The sequence below is a fragment of the Dermochelys coriacea genome, chromosome 2, assembly GCF_009764565.3.
Source record: "Dermochelys coriacea isolate rDerCor1 chromosome 2, rDerCor1.pri.v4, whole genome shotgun sequence".
In the NCBI taxonomy this organism is placed as follows: Eukaryota; Metazoa; Chordata; order Testudines; family Dermochelyidae; genus Dermochelys; species Dermochelys coriacea.
In genome coordinates, this window is record NC_050069.1 from 238,582,774 (window position 1) to 238,610,057 (window position 27,284).

At 40.9% G+C, this 27,284-nt stretch overlaps 1 protein-coding gene across 1 annotated transcript in view; it reads right to left on the bottom strand.

The window, feature by feature from the left end:
- The window catches only part of ODAD2 (outer dynein arm docking complex subunit 2), a 184,098-nt gene that overhangs the window by 59,173 nt on the left and 97,641 nt on the right, over positions 1 to 27,284 (bottom strand). Inside the window, exon 17 of the mRNA XM_038391298.2 lies at positions 10,252 to 10,366. Coding sequence (XP_038247226.1) covers positions 10,252 to 10,366 — 115 coding nt within the window. The remainder of the gene's footprint in view (positions 1 to 10,251; positions 10,367 to 27,284) is intronic.

A 27,284-nucleotide genomic window follows, 5' to 3' on the forward strand; every position in this document is an offset into this window, starting at 1 on the left:
GGCTGCTCCTTAAACACCTCATGCTGTCAGGATCCCTACCCCGGGCAGCACCAGTACCTTCCTCTCCGCCAGAGCTGGGAACCAGTTCCTCCAGCAGCAACTGCTCTTCCCACCCTCCCAGTGGCATAGGCCGATTGCAGTTACTACGGTAACTGGACTTTTGGTGTCTGATCAGCAGTACTGACCAGACACTGCACATAGGGTGACCAGATGTCCCAATTTTATAGGTACATATTTGGGGCTCCTATTATCCCCCACCCTCTGTCTCGATTTTTCACACTTGCTATCTGGTCATCCTAACTGCACAGGTTCCCTTTCAACCAGACTTTCCAGTTGAAAACCAGACACTTAGCAACCAGAATGCCATTCTGTGAGAGCCAGTGGGAGTGAGGGAAAGAATCTTCCCTTTCTCAGGCTATTTTATAGCTGCTACTGCAACATTAGGGCCACAGTAGCCTTTGTGGCTGTTGCATTCCTCTCCCCCGCCCCCAAAGATGGGATTAGATTTGCCTCCTCCAATTTTCCAATCTCCCAGGACACTTTCTGTGCTCTGTGTTGTGGCCCTCAGGAGTGCACATTCCTGTGTGAGCTCCCAAATCTGATTTCCCCTGCACAAAAGCAGCAGAACTACTAAGATAAGGGTCCTTTGTGGCCATGGAGGAAAGGTCACAATTTGCCTTTTAGGGCATCTTGTAAAGCACCTTTGTATTTGAAGCATGAGACAAAAAGTATAATTGGAGTCACTGTACAGTGACCCTGGTGGGCTGCTGGGTTTCCCAGCTACTTGCCTGATAGGTTGCCAGGGAGTTAGGAGCCAGGCACTGTGACTCTGGAATGGATTCTTTTGAGAAATTACATCCCAATTTTTTTAAAAAAAATTTGACTTTTGATGATGATTTGAGATTTTTTTCCCCAAAATTTTTAATTCTTTCATGGAATCTACATTCTGTTTTCTGAACAGCAGCAGTTATGAATCGAGGTGGAACACCGTGTATAGTTTTATATGAAGGCAGAGGGAAGCAGTCCTACCGAGAGCATAAGAGATAATTAGGGAAGAGAGGATGTAGATGGCAATTGCAGTTATTTCTTCTGTTAGACATTAAAAACTAAAAGAAAAGTATGTAATCAATTTGACAAATTGAGATACAGAAATAATGGAAAAGATCTGACCAATCATTTCCTGTCTACTAGCAGCATCTCCCATAATTCTGGACATCTGAGCTGCTCTTCTCTCTGCAGCTCATGGAGGCATTTTGGTGCTGCACAGTCTGGCCACATCCTCTCTGCTCCCGTTTACAGACAGATGAGTTATTCCCAAACTATAAACTTTAAATAGCATCATTATTAACGGATATTCCAGTGATAATGAAATAGCTATATACATTAGACCAATGGAGACTAATAAATTCATAGATTCCAAGGTCAGAAGGAACCATTGTGATCACCTGACCTGTATAATATGTGCCTGATCTTCTGTATAACACAGGCCATAGAACTTCCCCAAAATAATTCCTAGAGTTTATCTTTTAGAAAAACATCCAATCTTGATTTAAAAGATTCCACTTAATATCTGACACTTGGCTTATGAACCATCCAGGGTGGGTGGAATTGTGGAAAACTCTGCTAGCAGACAGTAAATTATCAGTAAGAAATTTTCTGTTCTGCAGCCCAGCGTCTCCCACAATTCTGGACTTCTGGGAAGCAGCGAGCTGTGAGTTTTTATGTAGGGAGGGTTATAAAACAAAAGTTATTTGGGAAAGAAGTACCCTTCCTATTTCTGCCTGAAGCATCCTCCTACCAAAGGAGGTCTCTGCAGAAGACAGAAAATCCACCTTGTAGTGCTTAATGAAGCTGTAGATCAAGTGTCCACTTTGCAAATTGCTGAAGAGGACGCACTTGCTCATGAGGTCACTAAGGATCTCATGGATTGCACCTTGATCTCTTCTGCGACAGCAACCTCTGATAATTCACAGGCTTTTATAATACAAAGTCTAAATCATGTAGCAATGGAGGAGTTGGAAGTGCTGAGTCTCTGGCATTTTGGTTGGCAGGACACACTATTCTTCTTGTGGATTCTGTACACTTGAGATAGATTTTCAATGCTCTTGTGACATCTAAGCTGTGACACATCTTTTTTCAGTTTTGTGGTTTTGGACAGAACAAAGGAAGCACAACCTTTTGGGAAGTGTGGAAGGAGGAATTTACCTTAGAAAGAAAGGATTCTGGTGTTCTGAGCACCACCTTGTCCTTGTGGAACATGCAGTAAGGTTCCTGTATAGATAAGGCTGCCATCTCTGACACTTGCTTGGCAGATGTGACAGCTACTAAGAAACAAGTCTTAATGGATAAATAAAAGGCTAACATTAAAGTTTGAGACTTGAAGGGATGGGTTGTCAGGACCTTCAAAACTAGTGGAAAGTCCTGTTTTGGGAAGAGTGGCTTGACCATTGGCATGGCTAACCGGACTGCTCGAAAGAATCTGGCTACCTGTGGACTGTCTGCCAGGAAGCCTGAGGATCCTTTGAAGAGCATGCTACTAAGAGCTGACAACTGACATGCAATAGTACTGGGCTGAAGGCCGCTGTCTATTCCAAAATGGAAAAAGTCCAGAATGGTCAGAATTCCTGGATTTCTGAGATTTGCCTTGTGCTTTTGGAACCAGTTGTTGAATCCAGACCAGAGAGAGGTGTACACTTTTAGAGTCAATACTCTCTTAGATGAAAACAATGTCTTCATGACTCTGGAGGACAGACTGAGACTTCTAGTGCTTCCATCTCAATAGCCAGGATGTTGGTTGAAGGTGTTTCAGGTGTGGAGGAAGAAGAGGTCCTTGCAAAAGGATGTCTGGTCTCCAGAAAAGCTGGAGTGGAGGGTTCCATTTTCAGTTCTGTCAGATCTGAGAACCAACATCTCCTTGGTCAATGAGGAGTTATCAGTATTACTGCATCATGTTCTCATTTTATTTTCTGGACCACCTTCCCCAGTAGTGGAAAGGGTGGATACGTATAACACAGGCCCTGCAACCAAATATGCAATAAGGTATCTGTCCCCACAGACCTGGGAGCTGCCTTGTGATGTATTTTGGCTTCTTTGCATTTGTATGATTCACAAACAGGTAGGTTGAAGAGATACTGAACATCAGAACAATTAAGTTGAAAATCTGCTGACTTAGGCACCACTCAGAGTTGTTGACTTGGTGCTTGCTGAGCCAGTCTGCCTTTTGGTTCAGGTCCCCTTTGATGTGGATTGCTCTGGAACTGTTCAACCCACCTCATTACTTCCAATGCCTGGAAGGCAAGTGGACACGCCTTTGGAGACATTGTTGTGGGCTGATCACCACTGTAAGGAGTTGAATATCTGAATCAGGACCTGTACATGATTGTTTATGTATTCCAGGGAGTGGTCTCAGACCTTTAATATGAAGGCTTGAAGACTTCAGATTCATGATTGTGCCCATGGAGTGATCCCTATGCACAACACAAGGAATCCTAGCAGTTGGAGGCACAGTGCTTTGGCAGGCCTCTGTAGCTCTGGTGCAAGAAAATAAATTTCCAGATTTTCTGAAATGATGGGTAGATCTTTCTAATGATGGGTAGATCTTCAATACCAAAGTGTCTGTTACACCCCCAGGTGGGTTATTCTGGTAGATGGAACCAGAGAACTTTTCTTGGCACTGATGATGAACATGTGTGCCTAGAGGAGATTCAACGTCCGAGACATGGCCCTGTGCGCTGCTGACTGCAATGGAACTCTGATCAGGATGTCACCCAGGAAGGGGCATAGTTGCGTTGCCTGCAACCTGAGTCTGCTGAGCCTGGGAAGGCTGCCTCACATATAGAGCACTGCTTGGATTTAACCAGATGCTTTCTTGCCTGTTCAGTCATGCCTGTAAGGGTCAGAGGAGCCGGCAGGGAGACATTGCACCCGAGGCTCAGTGATAGTTAAACCCCTAAAGGGGTTAACTGATCTAGGAAAGGTTTCAGAGTAGCAGCCGTGTTAGTCTGTATTCGCAAAAAGAAAAGGAGTACTTGTGGCACCTTAGAGACTAACAAATTTATTTGAGCATAAGCTTTCGTGAGCTACAGCTCACTTCATCGCTTATGCTCAAATAAATTTGTTAGTCTCTAAGGTGCCACAAGTACTCCTTTTCTTTTTGATCTAGGAAAGAGGATGAATGCCAAAGAGGCATTGCTACCCACTGCCCAAAAAATTGGGAGGAAAGGTTAATAGAAAGAGCAAGGGTGGGAACAAAAGAAACTATCACTGTTTTCTGCTGCAGAGGCAAAGAATCTGGCACTCAAACAGAGGGGCATGGCCAGACCATTTGGTGCCAAAATGTTGATCCACTTCCTTGAGCTGCAGAGAGAGGAGAGCAGCCCAGATGTCCAGAATTGCGGGAGATGCTGGGCTGCAGAAAAGTATCACTGCTACATCAGACAACTTTAAACCATTTTATTATCAAGTGAAAGCCATGTTAGGGTAGGTACCATGTGTTCTTTTATGTTGGTACCGAACCTATCACATTGTGGAAAATGAATTAATAATTCTTATTGATAATTAATAATTAATGTCTTCTTGATAACATAGGCCCAGATCTTCCTTCAGTAAACAGGAATACATTTTATATAAGCATTTAGTATTAGGAAATTCTAGCTCTCAGTTGCATGGCTTTAAAATTACACAAAGTAAGATCAAATTCCTTACAATTAGCAGAGTATAAAGAAGTAGAGACCCAGCTGATGTGTAAAAAAGTATAATGTTTACAGGAAAAAAACAGGAAAATGGAAGGGGAGTAATAAGATCATCAACTTCAAACTGCCAAGGTTTCCGTATACAAATATAAGAAGCATATCGAAGAAAACAAGAAAATTGTAAAGCATTGTATGTGCTCATACAGGGAATTTTGACATCATGGGTTTAACCAAAACATGGTGCAGAAACAAATATTTATAAAGTCATATAGAACAAAAAGCGTAACTTTATGTGCAGGATTCAGAAAAGTTTGGGAACTACTGAAATTGATATTCTAACATTTTTTATTACTGAAATGTGGAAACCAACTATCATCACTTATTTAAAACAGTAACTGGCAATATTTTTATTTTATAAATATCAGAAAGCTTTACAAACTCAACAAACTTTCTTTGTTACAAAGGTTCGTTGTAGGTTTACATATATGGCAATGTTAAAAAGATTCTGTAACAGGTGAAATGCACTTCACCTGCATAAAGCCTGAGTAATCATGTGGCATGAAGAAGAAAGTAGCACATGTTCCACCAAAGGCCCTACTCTAGATATTGGCTGCGAGTGTGGAGGCCACTGGATCTGCATAAATGCCAATCTCATGGCCCCACCCATTAATTCCACCCTAGCCTTCTGTGCTGACCTATGTGGGGCCAATATAGAGATCCCCTTTCATGGCAGGCAGGGGATACACAGTCTGCATGGCTGCTCAGCCTGCAGCTTCCCCATGAAGCTTTAATGTAGGGCTTCAAGGGGAGCCATCAACTTGAAAGTCACACTTCCATCTGAAAATGTTGAACTACATTGCTACAAGTAACCCCTAAGAGATTGGGGGTGGGGGGAATCTTGCCCTTTTTTTCAGTTTTATTGCTTTATTGACTTGACAGCACTTTAGGGTATAGTGAGTTTTGTTGATGGTGCTCATCCTTTCCCAATCCCTTTAAAAGGATGTGTACCAGTAACATCAGCATCAGAGCTGAAATTGAAATTAATTATGAACATATAGCAAGCAGGTGTGTGCCCAGAGAGAATAGGTAGGGGAGAGGAAGGGTGAGCCTGAGCATGTTTAGTGTTCTGCTCTCAGAACTATCCAAAAGATTTCTCTAAACATAAAGAGAAGAGCAGAAAACCCTTATAACAATTTTTTAAATGTCAGGATTTACTATTCAAAGGTTGTTCTACCAGGAAACTGATTTTGTTTTTAATGCATCAGTTAAAAAAACATATTGACAGTATCACCTTCAGTGGTGTCAAGAGCTTTTGTCTCCTACCCAACAGGTGAATTTCACAATACCTTTAATAAAACTTTTGTAGAGTTTTGCTACATTTTTCTGTTTGGATTGCTGTGCTTTGGAACAAAGGTATGAATAATGTTTTTGAGGTAGCATGATTCATAACACATAATTTAACATTCCAATATCAACAGAGTTGAGTATACTTTTATTTGCACTTTTTCATAATTATTTGCATTTCTTGGACAGTACACTGATATTCTGTCATTACCAACATTACTACAGTAGTGGTTTTTATGTTTTGAATTAAGAAACTAATTAATCTAAATCTGTTTCCATTAAGATCATTCTTTTGAATTAATGACCTGCACAGCTCCTCTATTCTTGCTTTGTAAAAGAGGCATGTATTCATATATTTATAGTTTATATATAAACTTTGAAAATTAATTTAATGCTCATGAAAGTGGGTGACTAGTAGCACTGGCAGTTGTTGTGCAAATTTTCCCACATAGCTCCACTACCTCAATCACATCAATGCCAACTCGCAACTGCTTGCTCCAAGTCATTCTTAGGCCACTCTGGAATTCATCATGTGTAGTGGTTTAATGATGTATAAAAACTGTGACTAACTCCAGCAAACTATCATTTGTAGCTTCCAGAGGTAGAATGGTTTATTGGTATTAACAAACAGCAGTTTTAACTTTAATTCAATATATTTTCTACAGCATAGTGACCCAAATCAGGCACTATGGTGTACATGTGGCCTCTTCTAGCCTATGATTCAGGGCCCCTGGGTTCAATTCCCTGCTGTGCCATAGACTTCCTGTGTGACCTGGGGCAAGTTACTTAGTTTCTGTACGGTTGAGCTCCCCATCTTTAAAATGGAGATAATAGCATTTTCCTATCTCACAGGGGAGTTGTGAGGAGAACTACATTAAAGATTGTGAGGTGCTTAGATATTATGGTAATAGAGGCCATTTCAGTGGGATAGACAGACAGATAGATTAGATCCAGCAGAGTAACTCTGTTACAACATCTAAACTAGTGTATTTTTAATTAGTTTCTGTAAAAGTTATAGAAATTTATTTTATTTCAGTATAGAAAGAACTACAGTTGTACACTGAACATTCAACTCACATGTGCAACACAAAACATAAATATGAATATTATAGAACATAATCTTTAAGTTCCATGCACGTTACGTATCTTTGCAGGAAAATAGCTGCTCAGCCGTATGGCACAATTATAGAAATCAATATATTCAAAATATAGGTTACAACATAGGCATTCCCTTTCTTCTTCACCCTCCGTAACACACACACTGCATACAATAACCACTGCAGCTCATTCAAAATGAAGCAAAAATAAGTTAAACCCAAATCCTAGGCCCACAGCTACCTCACACATAGCTTACACATAACTAGATAGGGATGGGGAAGCCACAGTACATAAGCTTCTTTTAAAGTCACAGACTCCATTTTATCTCACAATATATAGAGAAGAATCAAGTGCATGACATTTCTTGGTAGATCATCTGAATAGGTAAATATTAACTGTAACTAAATAAATAATTCTGATTACATGCAAGCAGCCCCCTTATGCTGTTATAATTGTCCCTTTATGTGGATCTACTCCCATTTGGTGCTTGGGGGAAAGGATGGTAACTGCCTCTATGTCACTGTGCCCCCATTTCCCAGGCCACACACAGATCTTTTTGTGGGGTCAGAGATCTTAAGTTAGGTAGGAGGCAGAGAGAGGTCGGAGGAGGGCTGGCATGATGATGTACATAGCTTCCCATTCTTCACAAAACCAGTGAAAAAGCCAACAGAAAGTTAATTCAGCCTAAGTCTACAATATCTGTTCCATTGCCCTCTATACCCCAGGAAAAACACCTTTGAAAGGAATTTCAGGATGGGGTGGGGGTTCTGGCAATACAACTCTCAGAGCCAGGTGAGCTAAGTACCCAGTATAGTCCCTAAGCACAGGTTATGGGGGACCTACTCAGTTGTATAATGAAAAGTCTTAGCTATCAAATACAGGCAACATGTATAGTTAACAACAGTCGAAGATACAGGCAGGTGCATCTGTTTCTTGACAAAAGGGAAATACATGTGACACATCAGTTGTTACTATAAAACCTTAGAGGAGAGTATATCAATAAAAAAGAAAGGGAAATACAATTCAGAATGACTTGGTTAGTTTAGAAAAGGGGCAGGTAAGTAGTCTATAGAAATCAGTGTGGAAAACTGTAAGATGTTGAACCTATGAATCAAAATCAGGAGGAAATGTCCCTCAATTGTTTCATGATGTTTATAAAGCATTAAAAAGAAAGGTAGATATACAGAAATTGTTGATCCTCTAAGTTGATTAGTTCTTCACAGGAAATGTTGACTTCGGTGGGAGTTGAGAGCATTTAGAAGAGTGATACTCAGACATCAGTAGTTCAGGAGCCAAATTAGCGATCGTCATTACTCAAAAGAGCCACAGTAGTGTAAATTCATTGTTTCATTTACTATATATATATATATAATTCTTACAGCATATTGACTGACCAGGTATTATTATTTTATCAACTACACTTGGTTAATAACTTAATAAAAGCATCCAGATTGGTTAATAACTTAGCCTGGTTAATAATCAAATCACACAGTGTTTTAATATCATGTGCTGTAAAGAGCTGAAGGAGACACATTAAAGAGCCACTTGCGGCTTGTGAGCCTCAGTCCTGAATATCACTTATTTAGTACTTCCCAGGGGGTTCCAGCACCTCACAGGATCAGGTCTTTAAATGTTGTGCAGAATGATTTACATCAGTGACAGAGTACAAAGGAAAATCAAAACTGGTGTTAATGGGGGCATTCATTAGAAATTGGAAGAAATCATTCCGGCCTTGTACAAGACTTAGTGATGCAAGACTACTAGATATTTTAGGGATATGCTTAAGAAAAACAAACCCTTTCATATTTACTGTACCATAGATCATTGGGTCTAATCCATTCTAGACCAGTAAAGGAAAATAGTCACCTTTTTATCTCTGTTTGGTAGTCTTTTTAAAATAAATGAATAGTCCAGTTCTTTGTGCACAGCTGACTACAACACAAGAACCACCATTCACAACTGGCACTTTTCATTGGCAGTCTGAGCAGAGAATCTAAGGATTTCATTGGCATGGAGACCAAAATACGCTCTCAAGCCAAAAGGTGCTCCCTTGAGAACATGGTTGAGGTATGTAGGGTAGAGGAGAGCCACTACCTGTGCTGTTCACAGCCTGTTAATAGAACACTTTTATTTCCATTATTGTTCGACTAGCACCTTTCACTGGGAACAGTGTGCAGAGGTTTGGTTATATTATTATAGAGAATACATTTTACAAACAGAGAAAGTACAATTAAGGACAACCAGATTGCTATGAGCAGTAGATGGGTTTCTGTAGTTGTGTTTTAAATATTCAAATAAATAAATTAAATTATTTAAAGCAGTTAAAAGAATACAAGTAAAAGGCGACTAATTAGCAAGACTGTAAACATTAATTGTTGAAAATCATGAGGAAAATGTGACTATGTAATTACGATCTATAAATAAGGCTGCAATTCTGTCATGGAGGTCACAGATTCCGTGATTTTCTGCGACCCCTGTGACTTTTGCAGCTGCAATGGCTGGTGCAGCTGATCCCAGGGCTGCTAGAGCAGCTGGCCCTAGGACCAGCAGCTGGAGCACCCCGTGGCCAGCTGCACAGACTGCTGCTTGGGTGACCCAAAACAGTTGGCCCCAGGGAGCATCTTAGCAGCAATCCTAGGGGCTGCCCTGGGGCCAGCCGCACCGGCCGTTGCTTGGATGGTCCCGGGGAGGTGGGGGAGGGGACTGGCTCCGGGAGCACCTGAGCTGTGGTCCTGGGGTCTGCCTTGGGGCCAGCCGCTCCAGCTGCTGCATGGGCGGCTGGCCTCAGGGAGCACCCAAGCAGTAGTCCCAGGGTAGCTGGCCCTGGGAAGGGCCCAAGCAGCAGTCCCCGGGGTCTCGAGCAGCAGGTTGCTGGGGGCAGTCAGACCCTGTGGCCAGTGCAGCGGTGTCCTGGGGCCCCCCAGAGCAGCAGCACCTGGGGCCCCAGGAGCTGCTAAGTTTTCGTCAGGGATATTTATATAGTAAAAGTCATGGACAGGTCATAGCCATGAATTTTTGTTTATTGCCTGTGACCTGTCCGTGACTTTTACTAAAAATACCCGTGACTAAATCTTAGCCTTATCTATAAACAATTACATTTTAGTAAATATATTCTCACCTTAGCATTTTCAATGCAGGGACAGATAGCCCATGCCGCACTTGCTTGAACATTTGGATGAGGATTTTTCAACAAGGACCACAACAAACGAACTCCATCTAAGCGGTCAATTATCCTATTATAGAAACAGACATTATAAAATCATAATTAATTATGGAGTAAACAATGTAAAATTGAAATGATGTAATTTTGTTTCAAAAGTCATGTCAAGAAATATTGGTGTGATTTTTTTAATAAACAATCTTGTGTTAAGTGCTAGTGGTTTATTACTCACTGTCACTACATGGTTGTGCACAAATTTTTTAGACCAAAACGTGTTTTCTAATTAAAGTTTATGGGTGTTGTTTATCTTTTCCTCAGTATTTACACTTAAAATGCATTATTCAAAGAACCAAACAAACTGCATTATATCTAGGACTCATGTAAACCTAGAAACAAGCCATGTGAGATTTTAATGAGCTGTATGGAAGGTGAAACCTTAATTCAAACATACTAGTTTCTTTCATATAGTAACAAATATTTTCCAAAACAAATATTTATGCCAAAAATCTATGTACTTAACTCTTTATTGAGTTTATGTTTAAATTATTTACTTCACAGTATGACATATTTTAAAGTCCTATGTTTCTAATCTAGCATTAGGAATTAAAATGGTCACACCACAGTGCATCCTTTGTTGGGCATGAATAACGTGTAACTTGTTTCCCATGTGTTCCCTACTAACAAGACTAACATTGAACACTGTGTTATAATTACTTAAACACACAGTAATCAAAGTATCTTCATGACTAGCTGAAAAATGAATTATCATCAGATTCATCTCTACACCATCTGTCTTATGTGTATATATCAATCAGTTTAGGGGATCATAATTTCACATTAGGGTCCACTGAGTACTTTAAATGGAGAGGAAGGCCAAACAAAACTTAACATCCTTTACAAACATGTCTTTGTTCAGAAAGATATGTTAAACTCAAAACAGATGAGATGAAGATAAAGAAAATCAGGCATACTTTGATTTCTAACTTCATAAGTAAAAGTTTAATTGTACACTGCTAGTGCACATCTTATATTGTGAATCTTATAAAATATCACACAAAAACATATAATTTGTGTTCACTATATAAAAGTTTGCCAGGATTTTTAAAACTAAGTATAAAATCAGTTCTGTATGTAATCATACAATTATTTGATGCAGAAGAAATGACTTATGACATGAACTCTGTTTAAAGTAACGTGGAGCATTACTTACAACAAATTGATGCAACCTGGTTATTTTGCTTTCAAAATCTAGATTTTTTCCAGAACTAAGGAGAACCTGTTTTAAAAAGCCCTTTTTAATGTAAGACCTGCTAAATTGAAGGCAGTCTCATTTATACATTCAGTGCCAAATATACCAACTGCCAGAAGAAAAGTCAACTGAGAAAGTAAGAAATCAGATTTCAGAGCACATTGGCAGTAGCAGAACAAACCATAACAGCATAATGACACAGAACACAACTATGTATAAATATGTAAACCATTGGTCCACATAGTAACAAAGACTGAAGGACAACTTTCAAAATCTCATGTAGTTCAGCAATGCTTTCCTGTGAAAACACAAACGGGAAACTTTTTGCTGTTGGACTTAATTGATAAAGGGCACAGCATATATCTGGTGTTTACTTCAGTGAAGCCAATGTAGTTAACACAACCGGTGTGAGAGCACAAGAAAGCCCAAAGTGACTGAAGATGTACAGCAGTCTTCCAAAACAGTAATGAAAATGTACCAGCCCAAGCACAAATTCTGATCTTTCACCATAACCATAATGAGAGTAATGAAAAGAAAAAAAAACCCCTCACCTTAATAACAGTTAATTTTCCTGAGAAAAATTAAAATGTGTGCACAATTTGTAGACCATTAGTAGCAGTAATCACAATGTGCTATTGGCCTTGCTATTATCATATGGTAAGGACTTTTTAGGGGGAAGTAGATGGCGTTTCCTATAAGCATAATGGAAGAGGTGAATTTTTGAGGAGGAGGATAAGGTGGTGGCTTTACAGATTATGACTTTCCCCTTGCATGTAAGGGGCAGCATGGGAGAAAGTACAAAGGGACAGATATTTAAAGGTATCTAGACACTTAAAGATGAAGATAGGTGCCTAGTGAGATTTTCAAAACCACACAAGTCCCTAACAGTAGAGTGCTTGTGGGAGAACCAGACAAGCATGCGATCACGATTAGCAGTTTGCCTTGGTAGACATGGTAGCCATCGATTACCCAAGAAATCACCTGACCCAAAAAGTAGCTCTGGTTTGTTTTCTCCCCTAGTATTATGACAGTAACTTGGTAAACTATAGAAGATATGGTGTCTTCTACTCAGAAGAATATCTTGTTACTGTAATCATTCTTTTCTCTCCCTCATCTCTTGAGGTTCCTCTGCATCTCTGCTGGAGCCCCAAAGATTCCCCTGATTTTGCCCTGATTTACAATTCCATCACATAGATTCCAGTAATAGCCACATTTCTACCAGCAACAAACAAAACTGCTTTTGAATAGGAGGTATTTCCTCCTGAGTGGCTAAATATATTACCTAAGCAAATATGGTAGCACCTAACTGCTACCAGCCTTAGAATCAAGGGACAGAAATTATGCATTGAGCTCAGGTTTCCTGCACTGCACTATAGAGCACAATTTCTAGGCTGGTTCAGCTTTCTCTTGTATTTTCCTTTAATCCTCCTTTCCCTTGCAAATTGACTGTCATTTTGTTTTCAGTATTCCTATCTGCTAATCTAGTCTGTAGTTTCTCATACTGCACTCATCACCACAATGCGTCTTGGCTCAAGTTAGGTTATCTCCCATATTACTATTATTTATTTGAATGACAGTAGCACCTGTTGCCACGATTAAGATTGGGACACCATTGCGCTAGGTACTGCACAAACATTTAATAAGAGATTGTTTCTGTCCCATAGAGTTTGCAAACAAAACAGAAGAGTCAGAAAAAAGGCAGAAGAAATAAATTATTATCCTTTTTTACAGACATTACTGAGGCACACAGAGATTATGTGATTTTCCCAGGGTCACACTCTGTGTGGCAGAGTCGAGAAACTGACCACGTTTCCTGAGTCACAGTTCAGTGGAACTGAAACTATCACAAAACTATCCTTCCTCCTTGAAGCATCTGTCACTTCCCAATGCCTGACTTGGCTTTTCTGGAAGCAACATTTATTGTGTGTGACTAAAGTTGAGGCTATTGATTAACCGTATAACCAACTGACTGACTTCGCTAGTGGTTTGTTCTTAAAAATGTTTAAGAGACCAATAAACCAAATTTAGTCAAATCTATTGTCTAAAGATAAAGCAATACAGTAAGAAAAGAAGACATACATTCCCTCCTTCAAGGAAGCAATTCTTATCTCACAGCATGTTAATCTTACACAGAAGGTGTGCTTTAAAGATACGCCCTTAAATGTACTTCTATTTATATTGTGGTTGTTTACAAGTTAAAAGCCCCCTATACATCACTTGAAGTTTAAGTTTAACCCACTGGTTTGTGCCAGCTTTGTCTGGGGTTCCCAAATTCTAATCGCAGAAAATCAAACACCCTTGCCCCACCCACTTCCCCACAGTCCTGCCCATGCCTCACACCTTCCCCGAGGCCCTGCCCCTGCTCACTCCATCCCCCCTCCCTCCATTGCTTGCTCCCCACCACCTCACTCATTCACTTATTTTCACCAGGCTGTTCCAAGAGGTTAGTGTGTGGGAGAGGGCGAGGGCTCCACTTGGGGGTGTGGGCTCTGGGGTGGGGATAGGGATGAGGGGTTTGGGGTGCAGGAGGGAGCTCAGGGCTCTGGGGTGGGGCCAAGAGGATCAGAGTGTGGGAGGGGGCTCCGGGCTGGGGCAGGGGGTTGGGTTGTGTGAGGGGGTGAGGGCTCCGGTTGTGAGTGCGGGCTCTGGGGTGGGGGCATGGATGAGGGATTTGGGGTGCAGGAGGGGGCTCTGGGCTGGGGGGTGGGGCTGAGGGGTTCGGAGTGTGGGAGGGGGCTCCGGCCTGAGGCACCATCCCCGCTGAGGGGTTGGGGTATGGAAGGGGGTAGGGGCTCTTATGCGGGCTCTAGGGTGGCACCAGAAATGAGGGGTTCAAGTTGTGGGAGGGGGCTCCAGGCTGGGATAGGGGGTTGGGGTGCAGGAGGGGGTGTGGGATGTGGGCTCTGGGAGGGAGTTTGGATGTAGAAGGGAGTTCCGAGATGGGCAGGGGGTTGGGGTGTAGGAGGGGGTTCAGGATGTGAACTCTGGGCAGCGCTGACTTCAGGCAGCTCACAGGAAGTAGCAACCTGTCCCTTTGGCTCCTAGATGGAGGGGCGGCCAGGGGGCTTTGCATGATGACCCTGCCCACAGGCACCATCCCCGCAGCTCCCATCAGCCACAGTTCCTGGCCGATGGTAGCTGTGGAGCCGGCCCTCGGGGCAGGGCAGTGTGCAGAGCCCCCATGGCCGCCTCTCTGCCTAGGAGCCGGAGGGTCATGCTGGCTGCTTCCCAGGAGCCATGTGGAGCCAGGCAGGGAGCCTGCCAGTCCCACTGCACCGCCAACCGGACTTTTAATGGCCCAGTCAGCGGTACTGACCAGAGCCACCTGGGTACCTTTTCAAACAGGTTTTCCAGTCAAAAAATGGACACCTGGCAACCCTAGCTTTGTCCTTAGTACATCCCTGTACTTTCCCATATCTTGTTTTGAATACTACATTCCAGGTGATGATGAGCCATGATAGTACCTCCTTACTGTACTTGGTATAGACTATTCAGGTATTATTGCTTTGACAAGTTTCCTATTTTCTAATGCCAAAGCTGACTTTAGCTTTGCAAAGCATTGTGGGATACTTGACATGGTGGAACAGAATTGTGGAAGGAGCATAATACATTCAATTAATATACCTTCCCAACATCCATATATATAATGTATATTATATTAATACTATGCACATAATACCATTAATGTGGTGGTTACTACATCTAACAAATACATATTGTCTGGTGAGATGGCTTTTTCTCCATCTGTTTTTTTTTGTCTTTACCTCATCTTAGTCTTTCCTGTTTTTCTTTTCTCTTCTCCTGCTCTCTCACACATTCCCCATTGCTTATTTCCTTTTGCCATGAGTTTCTTCTTGCTACATAAATGGCTGCATGCACAACTGCAAAGTCTAAGTCAAGTATTGGTAAGCTATGTACTATTTCAGAATAATACATTCAAAAATGTCTAATGGAAAATGGAGGCAAATATTAAATTTATTATATTTCCTCATCAGGTATATATTGACTATAGCTGAAGTATGCAGATTCATATGAAAATGACTTATTGGCCCTCACACAAAATTCCCAGTGAAGTCAATGCTACAAGTGTGTAACTATGCTCAGATTCTGGCTCACAAAGTCCATTCAAGATGGAATAACCAGAACAAGAAACACTGGTGACCAAATTCTGTGAAGTGCTGAGCACTTGCAATTTGCATTGGAGTCAATGGACCCGATCCTGCTCCTCTTAAAGGAAGTTCTGCCATTCTCTTCAACAATGGAACTGTACTGGGCTAAAAGAGACTTAAAATGCATAATAAGAAAGAATGGACATAGGTGCTATGTCGACGGGTGAAACCCTCTCATTGATGTAGTGCTGACTACACCGGAAGTTTGGTTGGTATAACTGTGTCGCTCAGGAGTGTGGATTTTCCACACTCCTGAGCAACGTAGTTATACTGACTTAAGTCTGTAGTGTAAACTAGGGTTTAGCTGTGACTGAGCTGCGCTCAGTGCAGCCGAGACACGGAGCTGGGGAAAAGGTAGCTGTATGCTACCTTTTCAGGCCCAGAGTTCTGGCTGGAGACTGGTCTGGCTTGTTCAGTGGCACAATTTAGAGCAGCCTGTAGGTTTTCCATGGCCTCAAGCAGCTGTTCTGGCAACTGGAAATAACCAGATTGTATTCCATCTGTGCCCTTTTCCACTGGCCACAACCTCTATGCCACGAACCAAGAGTGAGGGTGGCATAGAGCTGCTGTTAGTTCTGCACTATTTGCGGATTCCCCTTACAAAAGGGGAATTCCCAGGAGGCTAAGCAAAACAAATTTTCAGGGGCACTCAAAACAGGTGACCAACTGTATGCATATAGAATGCATGCCTTATGGGCACTGAATTTCAACACAGTTCAGTCAGTTTCCTAATATGAGATGCTGCTGCTGTTTCTATATCAATTCTGAGCAGACTTTGGTCATATTGGAGAGGTGGTTACTTAGTACAGATAATTTAACATCATAAAATGCTTGGGAAGACCTTGGGGTTGTTGCTTAGGATCACTAGTTGCTTAATAAAGACTGTCTTTCATACAGGTTTCACTGTATTTATTTTAAAGACCTTCAAGGTCATCATGGCTAAGTTTGTTTGCTGGCCAGGATAACAGTTCCAGGAATACAAATCAATTTTCTATTCCTACATTTTAATAAAAATGTAATCTATACAAACTGATTTTACATTTAAATAATTTGATATTGAATATTTCCAGTGTAAATTTTAACATGGATTGCTCAAACAAACATGCATGCCCTCTAGACATCTGTTTGTTATATCTATCATCTTCTTGAAACTCTACTATTTGCCAGCACTTTTGAGAAGTCTGGGAGTATCTCCTGCCAACTCAGACCACATATACAAACATAAACAAACACTGTTATACTGAGTCTATTTTGTGCTCACTGGTAAAATTACAGGGTTTACTTCTGGTAGAGTGTAATCTCATCTTTTCTGACACCACAATTTAATATGTTTTTTAAAACTTTCACAACATTTGTTGCAAACTGCTTTAATAAATTGTATATCAGCGACTCTAATCCATCTGGCTAAAATATTCTTATATTTTAGTCCATAATACTCTAATGCCTCAGTATTGAAAACTAGATTTAAAATCTATAGATTTTCTAAACAAAAGGGTTCGTGAAAATGTAGTAAAATTTAAAAAACGGAATAAGAAATAAAAGCAGGTAGAATCATTAATAGAAAAAGAATGACTGGAAAAGAACTTCCTCAAAATAAAAAATAAGAACATTGCAGTTGGTGGGGACACATCACTACATAAGGTTGTGCAGGAGAACAGATATGAAAAATAACTTAAAGCATTTTCATAGATTCATAGATACTAAGGTCAGAAGGGACCGTTATGATCATATAGTCCGACCTCCTGCACAACGCAGGCCACAGAATCTCACCCACCCACTCCTACGAAAAACCTCACCTATGTCTGAGCTATTGAAGTCCTCAAATCTTGGTTTAAAGACTTCAAGGAGCAGAGAATCCTCCCTCAAGTGACCCATGCCCCATGCTACAGAGGAAGGCGAAAAACCTCCAGGCCCTCTTCCAATCTACCCTGGAGGAAAATTCCTTCCCGACCCCAAATATGGCGATCAGCTAAACCCTGAGCATATGGGCAAGATTCACCAGCCAGATACGACAGAAAATTCTTTCCTTTTCAGAAAATTCTTTTCTTTTCAGATCCCATCCATCTAATATCCCATCTCAGGGGATTAGGCCTATTTACCCTGAATATTTAAAGATCAATTAATCACCAAAATCACATTATCCCATCATACCATCTCCTCCATAAACTTATCGAGTAGAATCTTAAAGCCAGATAAATCTTTTGCCCCCACTGCTTCTCTTGGAAGGCTATTCCAAAACTTCACTCCTCTGAGGGTTAGAAACCTTTGTCTAATTTCAAGTCTAAACTTCCTGGTGGCCAGTTTATACCCGTTTTTCTTGTGTCCACATTGGTGCTGAGCTTAAATAATTCCATTCCCTCTCCTGTATTTATCCCTCTGATATGTTTATAGAGAGCAATCATATCTTCCCTCAACCTTCTTTTAGTTAGGCTAAACAAGCCAAGCTCCTTAAGTCTCCTTTCATAAGACAAGTTTTCCATTCCTCGGATCATCCTAGTAGCCCTTCTCTATACCTGCTCCAGTTTGGATTCATCCTTTTTAAACATGGGAGACCAGAACTGCACACAGTATTCCAGATGAGGTCTCACCAGTGCCTTGTATAATGGTACTAAAACCTCCTTATCCCTACTGGAAATGCCTCTCCTGATGCATCCCAAAACCGCATTAGGTTTTTTCACAGCCATATCACTTTGGCAGCTCAGAGTCATCCTATGATCAACCAATACTCCAAGGTCCTTCTCCTCTTCCATTACTTCTAATTGATGCATCCCCAGTTTATAACTAAAATTCTTGTTATTAATCCCTAAATGCATAACCTTACACTTCTCACTATTAAATTTCATCCTATTACTATTACTCCAGTTTACAAGGTCATCCAGATCCTCCTGTATAATATCCTGATCCTTCTCTGAATTGGCAATACCTCCCAGCTTAGTATCATCTGCAAACTTTATTAGCACACTCCCACTTTTTGTGCCAAAGTCAGTAATAAAAAGATTAAATAAGATTGGTCCCAAAACCGATCCCTGAGGAACTCCACTGGTAACCTCCCTCCAGCCTGACAGTTTGCCTTTCAGTAGGACCCGTTGTAGTCTCCCCTTTAACTAATTCCTTATCCACCTTTTGATGTTCATATTGATCCCCATCTTTTCCAATTTAACTAATAATTCCCCATGTGGCACGGTATCAAACGCCTTACTGAAATCTAGGTAAATTAGATCCACTGTGTTTCCTTTATCTAAAAAGTCTGTTACCTTCTCAAAGAAGGAGATCAGGTTGGTTTGGCACGATCTACCTTTTGTAAAACCATGTTGTATTTTGTCCCATTTACCATTGACTTCTATGTCCTTAACTAATTTCTCCTTCAAAATTTTTTCAAGGACCTTGCATACTATAGATGTCAAACTAACTGGCTTGTAGTTACCTGGATCACTTTTTTTCCTTTCTTAAAAATAGGAACTATATTAGCAATTCTCCAATCATTCGGTACAACTCCTGAGTTTACAGATTCATTAAAAATTCTTGCTAATGGGCTTGCAATTTCAGGTGCCAATTCCTTTAATATTCTTCGATGAAGATTATCTGGGCCCCCCGATTTAGTCCCATTAAGCTGTTTCAGTTTCGCTTCTACCTCAGATATGGTAATATCTACCTCCATATCCTCATTCCCATTTGTCATGCTACCATTATCCCTAAGATCCTCTTTAGCCTTATTAAAGACTGAGGCAAAGTATTTGTTTAGATATTGGGCCATGCCTAGATTATCTTTAACCTCCACTCCATCCTCAGTGTTTAGCGGCCTCACTTCTTCTTTCTTAGTTTTCTTCTTATTTATATGGCTATAGAACCTTTTACTATTGGTTTTAATTCCCTTTGCAAGGTCCAACTCTACTCGACTTTTAGCCTGTCTCACTTTACCCCTACATGTTCTGACCACAACAAGGTAGCTTTCCTTGCTGATCCCTCCCATCTTCCACTCCCTGTATGCTTTCTGCTTCTTCTTAATCACCTCTCTAAGATGCTTGCTCATCCAGCTTGGTCTACAACTCCTGCCTATGAATTTTTTCCCCTTTCTTGGGATACAGGCTTCCGACAGCTTCTGCAGCTTTGATTTAAAGTAATCCCAGGCCTCCTCTACCTTTAGATCCATAAATTCTTCACTCCAATCCACTTCCCTAATTTCCTTAATTTTTGAAAGTCAGCCCTTTTGAAATCAAAAACCCTAGTTGCAGATTTATTTTTGTTAATCCTTCCGTTCTGTTTGAACTGAATTAGCTCTTGATCACTTGAGCCAAGATTATCCCCTACAACCATTTCTTCTATGAGGTCCTCGCTACTCTCCAAAATTAAATCTAAAATGGCATCCCCTCTAGTCGGTTCAGCAACTACTTGATGAAGGAATCCATCAGCTATTGCATCTAGGAAAATCTGAGCCCTATTATTATTACTAGCACTGGTCCTCCAGTCTATATCTGGGAAGTTAAAGTCTCCCATGATCATGCAATTTCCATTAGTATTTACTTTATTAAAAACATTAAAAAGGGCTCTATCCATATCCAAATTAGATCCCAGAGGTCTATAGCTGACCCCAAGCACTATTGTAGGAGAGGCTTTACTAGTTATCTTCCCCAATGTAATTTTTGCCCAGACGGACTCTGTCTTATCCATTCCATCGCTACTTATTTCTTTACATTCTACCTCATCATTGATATACAATGCTACTCCACCACCTTTACCTTTATTTCTGTCTTTCCTAAACAGCACATACCCTTCAATACCTGTAGTCCAGTCATGACTACTATTCCACCATGTTTCTGTTATCCCTATAATATCTGTTTTCACTTCCTGCACCAGTAGCTCTAGTTCCTCCATTTGTTACCTAGGCTCCTCGCATTGGTGTACAAACATCTTAATTTTTGCTGTTTGGCCTCACTCACATTTTGTATCCTATTAGGCACAGTCATTCTACAGCCAGTATAACCTATTAGACTGGTATCCACACTGCCCTCGCTCCTTATATACATTCTCCTACCCACGGCTGTATCCTTTCTTACTTCATCTTCTTCCCTCTCAATGCTAAAATCTGGCGTGGAGATTACCTGGACATCTCCCAACCATCTCCCCCAAATTCCTAGTTTAATTTTGTACCCTGGATTGGTGAAGCTCGCTTACATAGCTATGCTTTGGGGAAAGATAAATTATCTCTTGCTATACAAGTGTCTACCATACCACCATGAAGAAGCTTGCATACTCACCCAGCCTCCAAGGGCTTCATCCTGTGTTGTCATCCTGAGAATGAGGGAGTGGACTAATTTGGAGAAAAATGTAATTTCAGAATAAAGAGGTAGATTAGAGCTACACTTCATGATCCATCTCTTCCCTCCCCATGCCCAGATCTACACTTCGAACAATTTAATTTCTATGGGTTGTCTTAGAATATCATCAAGGTTAGATGCAGCATAGCAGAAAGTGCCAACACAGACACTCTGTATGCAGAGAAATTTAAGGTGTCACTCCAAAAGAACCATAGAGAAAACAAAGAGAAAAGATCTACAGAAAACCTATCTTCATAAGAGATGGAACTGGATTAATGTATAATCATCTAATCCTACCCCCTTGTCAATGCAGGTTTGCTCTCTGCACTATATTTTCTAGTGCTTTTGGCAGTCTAGAACTTAATCATTCCATGTTATGGGGATTCCAGCATTTCCCTTAGGAAATTATTTCACAGTCTAATAGACTTCTCTATTGAAACTTTTCCTGACATTCAACCTAAATTTTCATTTTCTTAATCCCATCCTCCTAATTATACCCTCTTGAACAATTCTAAATGATTTCTCTCCATCCTCATTATTTGCAATATTCAATTTAGGAACTTGAGTATTTATTTTTTTAATTAATTACACAAAGTACTAGGTAAGTTCCCCTGTCAAACAGTGTGTATGGACTCAGATAGCTGGTAGTAATTGCTTATGCTAACATGATGACTTTAGTAATGCATGAGATCTGGTTCCAGGAAAAACAGAGATGCCACATAATAAGGGATTGCTCAGCTATAGCTTGCTGAACAAATGCAGCTAGGGAAACAACACAATGCTAGTTTCATTTGAAAATGTTCAATCTACACTAAGGTCCAAAGGTGGCTGTGATGTGGCTACTTTGCCCTGCGCTGCTGGTGGATATTGGGTCAAGAACAGCTGGATATGGGAGGATCACCTCAGTGCAAGGGAATCCGCCCATGGTGCAGAGCTGGAGTTGCAGCTCCTAACCTCCTTACTCCTGCCTTCCTGCCAGGTATAGGGGGAAGTATATAGAGGTTATAAAACCTACCAGTTAGTTTGCAAAGGCAAAAACTAACAGTACAAACAGGTGATCTACTAGGACAAATCTAAAGCCACTCACTGGAAAAAACAAATAGGAATTGTGGGAGATAAGAGGGGATCAGTCAGCTGAACCAGAGAGGGAACAAAAACTGCAGCCAGAATCTCTCACCACCTGAAAGACATACAGTATCCAAGGGAGCTTGCTTTGTTTTTTTTTCTGGAGGAAGACATTTGTGGATACCCATCACCTTGAAAAGACTGAAAATGAAAGTTGGGTATATGAAGAGGTTGCCAGGAGATCAAAAAAGGAGCATTTCGTCTGCCAGGTTCAGATAGTTATTCTGGGCACATTTGAGCAGACCCCTCAAAAAGAAGTTACTTGCTGACATCATTCCTATATAAAGGTGTAGTAGGGAATGAGGTGGCAAGGCTTCCTACACAGCACTCCTATCAAATTAAAAACCATTAACAAAATGAGATGATAAAGGATTCCAGGCAATCGTCTTTCATCAGGGTAATATGCAGCCCCACTAGCGCTCTGAAAAGATTAACGGGGATGGAGTGAATAGGGGCACTGTAGTCCTTTCTGCTGACACGATGAACACTTAGACTTTGTCTATGGTAGCACTTTTGTCAGCAAAACGTTTGTCAGTCAGGGTGTGAAAAAACACCCCCCTGACCGATGTAAGTTTAACCTACAAAAGTGCTGTTGTGGACAGCGCTATGTCGGCAGGACAGCATTTCCCATCGACATAGCTACCGCCGCTCGTTGGGGTGTGATTTAATTATGCCGGCAGGAGAGCTGTGGTCCATAGTGTAGACAAAGCCTACTGTTTCAAAGTCTTGTGGCTGGGAGAAATTCACAATGAGAGTAACTTACCAAAAAATTTACATTTAGCTGCTTTTTTTTAAAAATGAGAAGATATGGGGTGGGGCAGGATTTGGGAAAGGGCTCTGTGTGTTATTTTTCTGATTTATTTTATATAATTGCAATATCAATTTATTTTTAGGTACATACTTGTATATGTTTCTAAATCTGATTTATTATAACATGATAATATAGAATCATAGAATCATAGAATATCAGGGTTGGAAGGGACCTCAGGAGATCATCTAGTCCAACCCCCTGCTCAAAGCAGGACCAATCCCCAATTTTTGCCCCAGATCCCTAAGGGGCCCCCTCAAGGATTGAACTCACAAATATATATTATAATATTATATAATATAATATATTATCCTGTATTTATATTCTGGGATGAGGAGGGGATCTAAAATCAACAAATCTAAATACTTAGTACTTGAGCTCTTTAGTGTACTAATAGATTCCAAACCATGGAATGGTCATATCTCTACATTAAAAAACTGTACAGCGGGTGGTCCAATGTTCCTCACCTTACTAAAAAAAACTATAAAAACTCAATGGTATGCTTAAAAAATAGCAGCCCGAGAGCACACGTAGAGCAGAATGGAGAGCTGACTATGATTATACCTAGACCAGGACAGAGAACTGACTGCCTTTAATCTCTGTACAGCATTTAAAATACCCAGGGTGAAATTCTGGCTCCTGCTGGATGCCACCCTGTGATGATAAGTTCTAGATACATTTAGAAAAACATATATATTAGACAGAGTTTTTGATTGGCCAAGGTTCTTATATTTAGTTCTTATAACCTTTCCACTCAAATTAATCCCTTCAGCCCTATTTTTTGTATTCTTCTCTCAAATCTCTCCAGTGAATCTCATTCTGATTCAGAGGTGTCCAGATCTGAATACAATATTCCCAATGTGGTCTCTTACTATTTGTAATAATGTCAGAAGTTTCAGTTCTAGCAGTAGTGTCGGTGATTAATAGCTTGAGGGAAATTGCTCATCAGTTTTGGCAAATTCAAGGCTATTACTATTCCCCATAAACCTTGCAATGGGTTTCAACATGATACTGCCAAACTCTATTTTCAGTATTTCAGTATCATTAAGTTTATAGTTGATTTTCCTTCCTTGATTATTATCGCAGCACCAAACTACTGAAGTGACAGAGGTTGAACAATGTCTATATAAAGCCTTTACTTTGAATTAGCCATAATTTTAGTTAATATATTCCTTTGAAGCTAAGACTTTCCATGCTTGTTTCCAAGCTTGCTGTTAGTCAGAGAAAGATGATTTTTGACAAGTTTCACAAAACTGTTGTAGACAATTGTGAGGTAACAGAACACAAAAAAAATATGCTCCAATTTTTCAAATCCAGGCTGGAGAGCTGTGCGAGGCAGAGGAGAGTTCTGCAAAATATTTTCCCCATTCCTCTCCCCATGGAAGCTCTCCTGCAGGTGTTCTGTGTGGTTCAAACTCTACTGATCTTGCTGGGAGAGGGTAGGGGCAGTGATATGGGGCTAACAGACTTCTCTCTGCTGATTGAATCAGATTTACCTGGCCTACAACTCCTCTTCCTTGGAAAGGGGGGATTTTCAGGGGCAACAACTGGCAGAGGACTCTGTAGCAGCAGAGCTCCACTAGCAGCAGTCAGCTTCCAAAGAATTTTCTTTGCTTTCTATGGCCTACAGAATATCCACAGAGTTTTGGTGCCCAATTCCGGGCGGGTTCTATGTGAGTGAGGAAGCCAACCTGCCTCCTTCCTCACCAAGGGAAGAATTTCCCAGCTTTTATGTGAGAAAAACCTGAAAAAGGGGGAATATCAGGTGCTAAGCTTTTTAATTGAAGGTTTGTTTTGCATATTATTCATAAACAACTTCATCGGAAACTTTACATTAGGCATACCATTCGTCCCTACTAAACATTAATTATTTTGCCTAATAACAAAGAATACACTGAACATGCATAGAACATGATGCAACCACATGGGACTAGGATTCTCACTATGGCTCTCTTCACTGATTCTGCTTGCCTGTCTAGGTTTCTCTGTCCATTCTCACAATATCTCGCCACTATTGTGCAAACTCTTCTGTACAGCTCCACCTCATGGACTGGCCATCTCTTTTCAGACCACATCTGAAAACATATTTTTCTCCCTTTTTATCTCTATCCTTATCACTATTGGCATGGAGGGGAATAGTTTGTTCAGAAGGAGAGGCAGGAAAAAAAGGGAGTGGGTGCTGCATCGTACATCAAGAATATATATGGTTTTTCTAAGCAGGCTCGGATTAACCACTGTGCACTCGGTGCACTTGCATGAGGCCCCCATCTTTGGGGGGCTACCAACCACTGGAAAAAGAAAACCAGTCTGCACACACACACAAAAATCAACCCAGGGCCAGGAAAAGAGCATGGCAAGGCATCACTGGGGCAGAGCAATGCTTGCATTGAGGTGAGAGCCAATGGGCCAGAGCAGAGAAACAGAACAGTCCCATGAGACAGGAGGCTCTGTGGGGTGAGTATGGAGCAGGCTTGCTCTCTAACCCCACCTGGGCCTCCCACCCCACCGGGGGCAAGTCTAACCCTTCCCTCGAGGCCTCCCACCCCTCAGAATAGAATCCCCTCCAGGGCCAGCTAACCCTGAGGGCAGGACCCAACCCCCCAGGGCCTCCTACACTATACTGCAAAGGGCCCCAAATTCTTTAATCCAGCCCTGGTTCTGAGGTACACAAGAGGGTGAGAGGCAGACCAATTGAAAGTGTCTGGGTGAATATAGAAGGGGGGAAAAGGGAGCAGTGTCATGGCAGGAGTCTACTATAGACCACCAACTCAAGAGGAGGAGGTGAATGAGGCATTTCTAGAACAAACAACAGAAATATCCAAAACACAAGACCTGGTAGTAATGGGGGACTTTAACTACCCAGACTTCTGTTGGAAATCTTTAATTAAAGTTCTTAGAATGTGTTGGGGTGGCATCTTGTTTCAGAAGCTGGAAGAAGTAACTGGGGTGGCAGCCATTTTAGACTTTTTACACTTGATGCTGACTAACAGGGAGGAATTGGTTGTGAATCTGAAGGTGGAAGTCAACTTGCATGAAAGTGACCATAAAATTACAGACTTCATGTCCTCATTGTGTTGCTCTCCCTCCTTAAAAAGAAAAGGAGTACTTGTGGCACCTTAGAGACTAACAAATTTATTTGAGCATAAGCTTTCATGAGCTACAACTCACTTCATCGGATGCATCTGATGAAGTGAGTTGTAGCTCACGAAAGCTTATGCTCAAATGAATTTGTTAGTCTCTAAGGTGCCACAAGTACTCCTTTTCTTCTTGCGAATACAGACTAACACAGCTGCTACTCTGAAACATCTCCCTCCTTACTTTCCTTAGAGTCATGAAATCTGTAATTTTATGATCACTTTCACCCAAGTTGCCTTCCACCTTCAGATTCACAAACTCAGATTACTGGTTAGTAAGATCCAATGGGAAGAAAATCTATAGGGAAAAGGCCCAATGATAAACTATCCCATTGTGGAGGACATAGAAGAAGAATAGTAAGAGGCCAATATGGCTAGATCAGGAGCGCTTTAATAAGCTGTTAATTAAAAAGGAATCCTAGAAAAAGTGGAAACAGGGACAGATTGCTAAGGAATAAAAAAGCAGTCATCCATGTTTCCATCTTTCTTTCCTCCGTACTGGGATAGTTTACTGTTGGGCCTTTAATACTGTCTCTTTGAGAGAAAACTGCCAGCTGTCCTGAACTACTTTTTCCCATAGATTTTCTTCCCAGGGGACCTTACTTACCAATTCTCTGAGTTTGTTAAAGTCTGCTTTTTTGAAGTCCACTGTCATCTTGATTTTAGTAAGGCTTTTGACACAGTCCCGTAAGACACTATGATAAGTAAACTAGGGAAATGTGGTCTAGATGAAATTACTATAAAATGGATGCACAACTGGTTGAAAAAATATACTCAAACAGTAGTTACAATGGTTTGCTGTCAAACTGGGAGTTCATATCTAGTGGGGTCCTTAAGCGGTCTGTTCTGGTCCCAATACTATTTAATATTTTAATTAATTACTTGGATAATGGAGTGGAGAGTCGTCTTATAAAATCTGCTGATGACACCAAACTGGGTGAGATTGCAAGCACTTTGGAAGACAGGATTAGAATTCAAAACAACTGTGACAAATTGGACAACAAGTCTGAAATCAACATGATGACATTCAGTAAAGACAAATGCAAACTACTACATTAGGAAGGAAAAATCAAATGCATAAACACAAGATGGGGAATAATTTCGAGTATATTAACAGGAATGTCGTATGTGAAACATGGGAGGTAATTGTTCTGCTCTACTTGGCACTCGTGAAGCCTCAGATGGAGTACT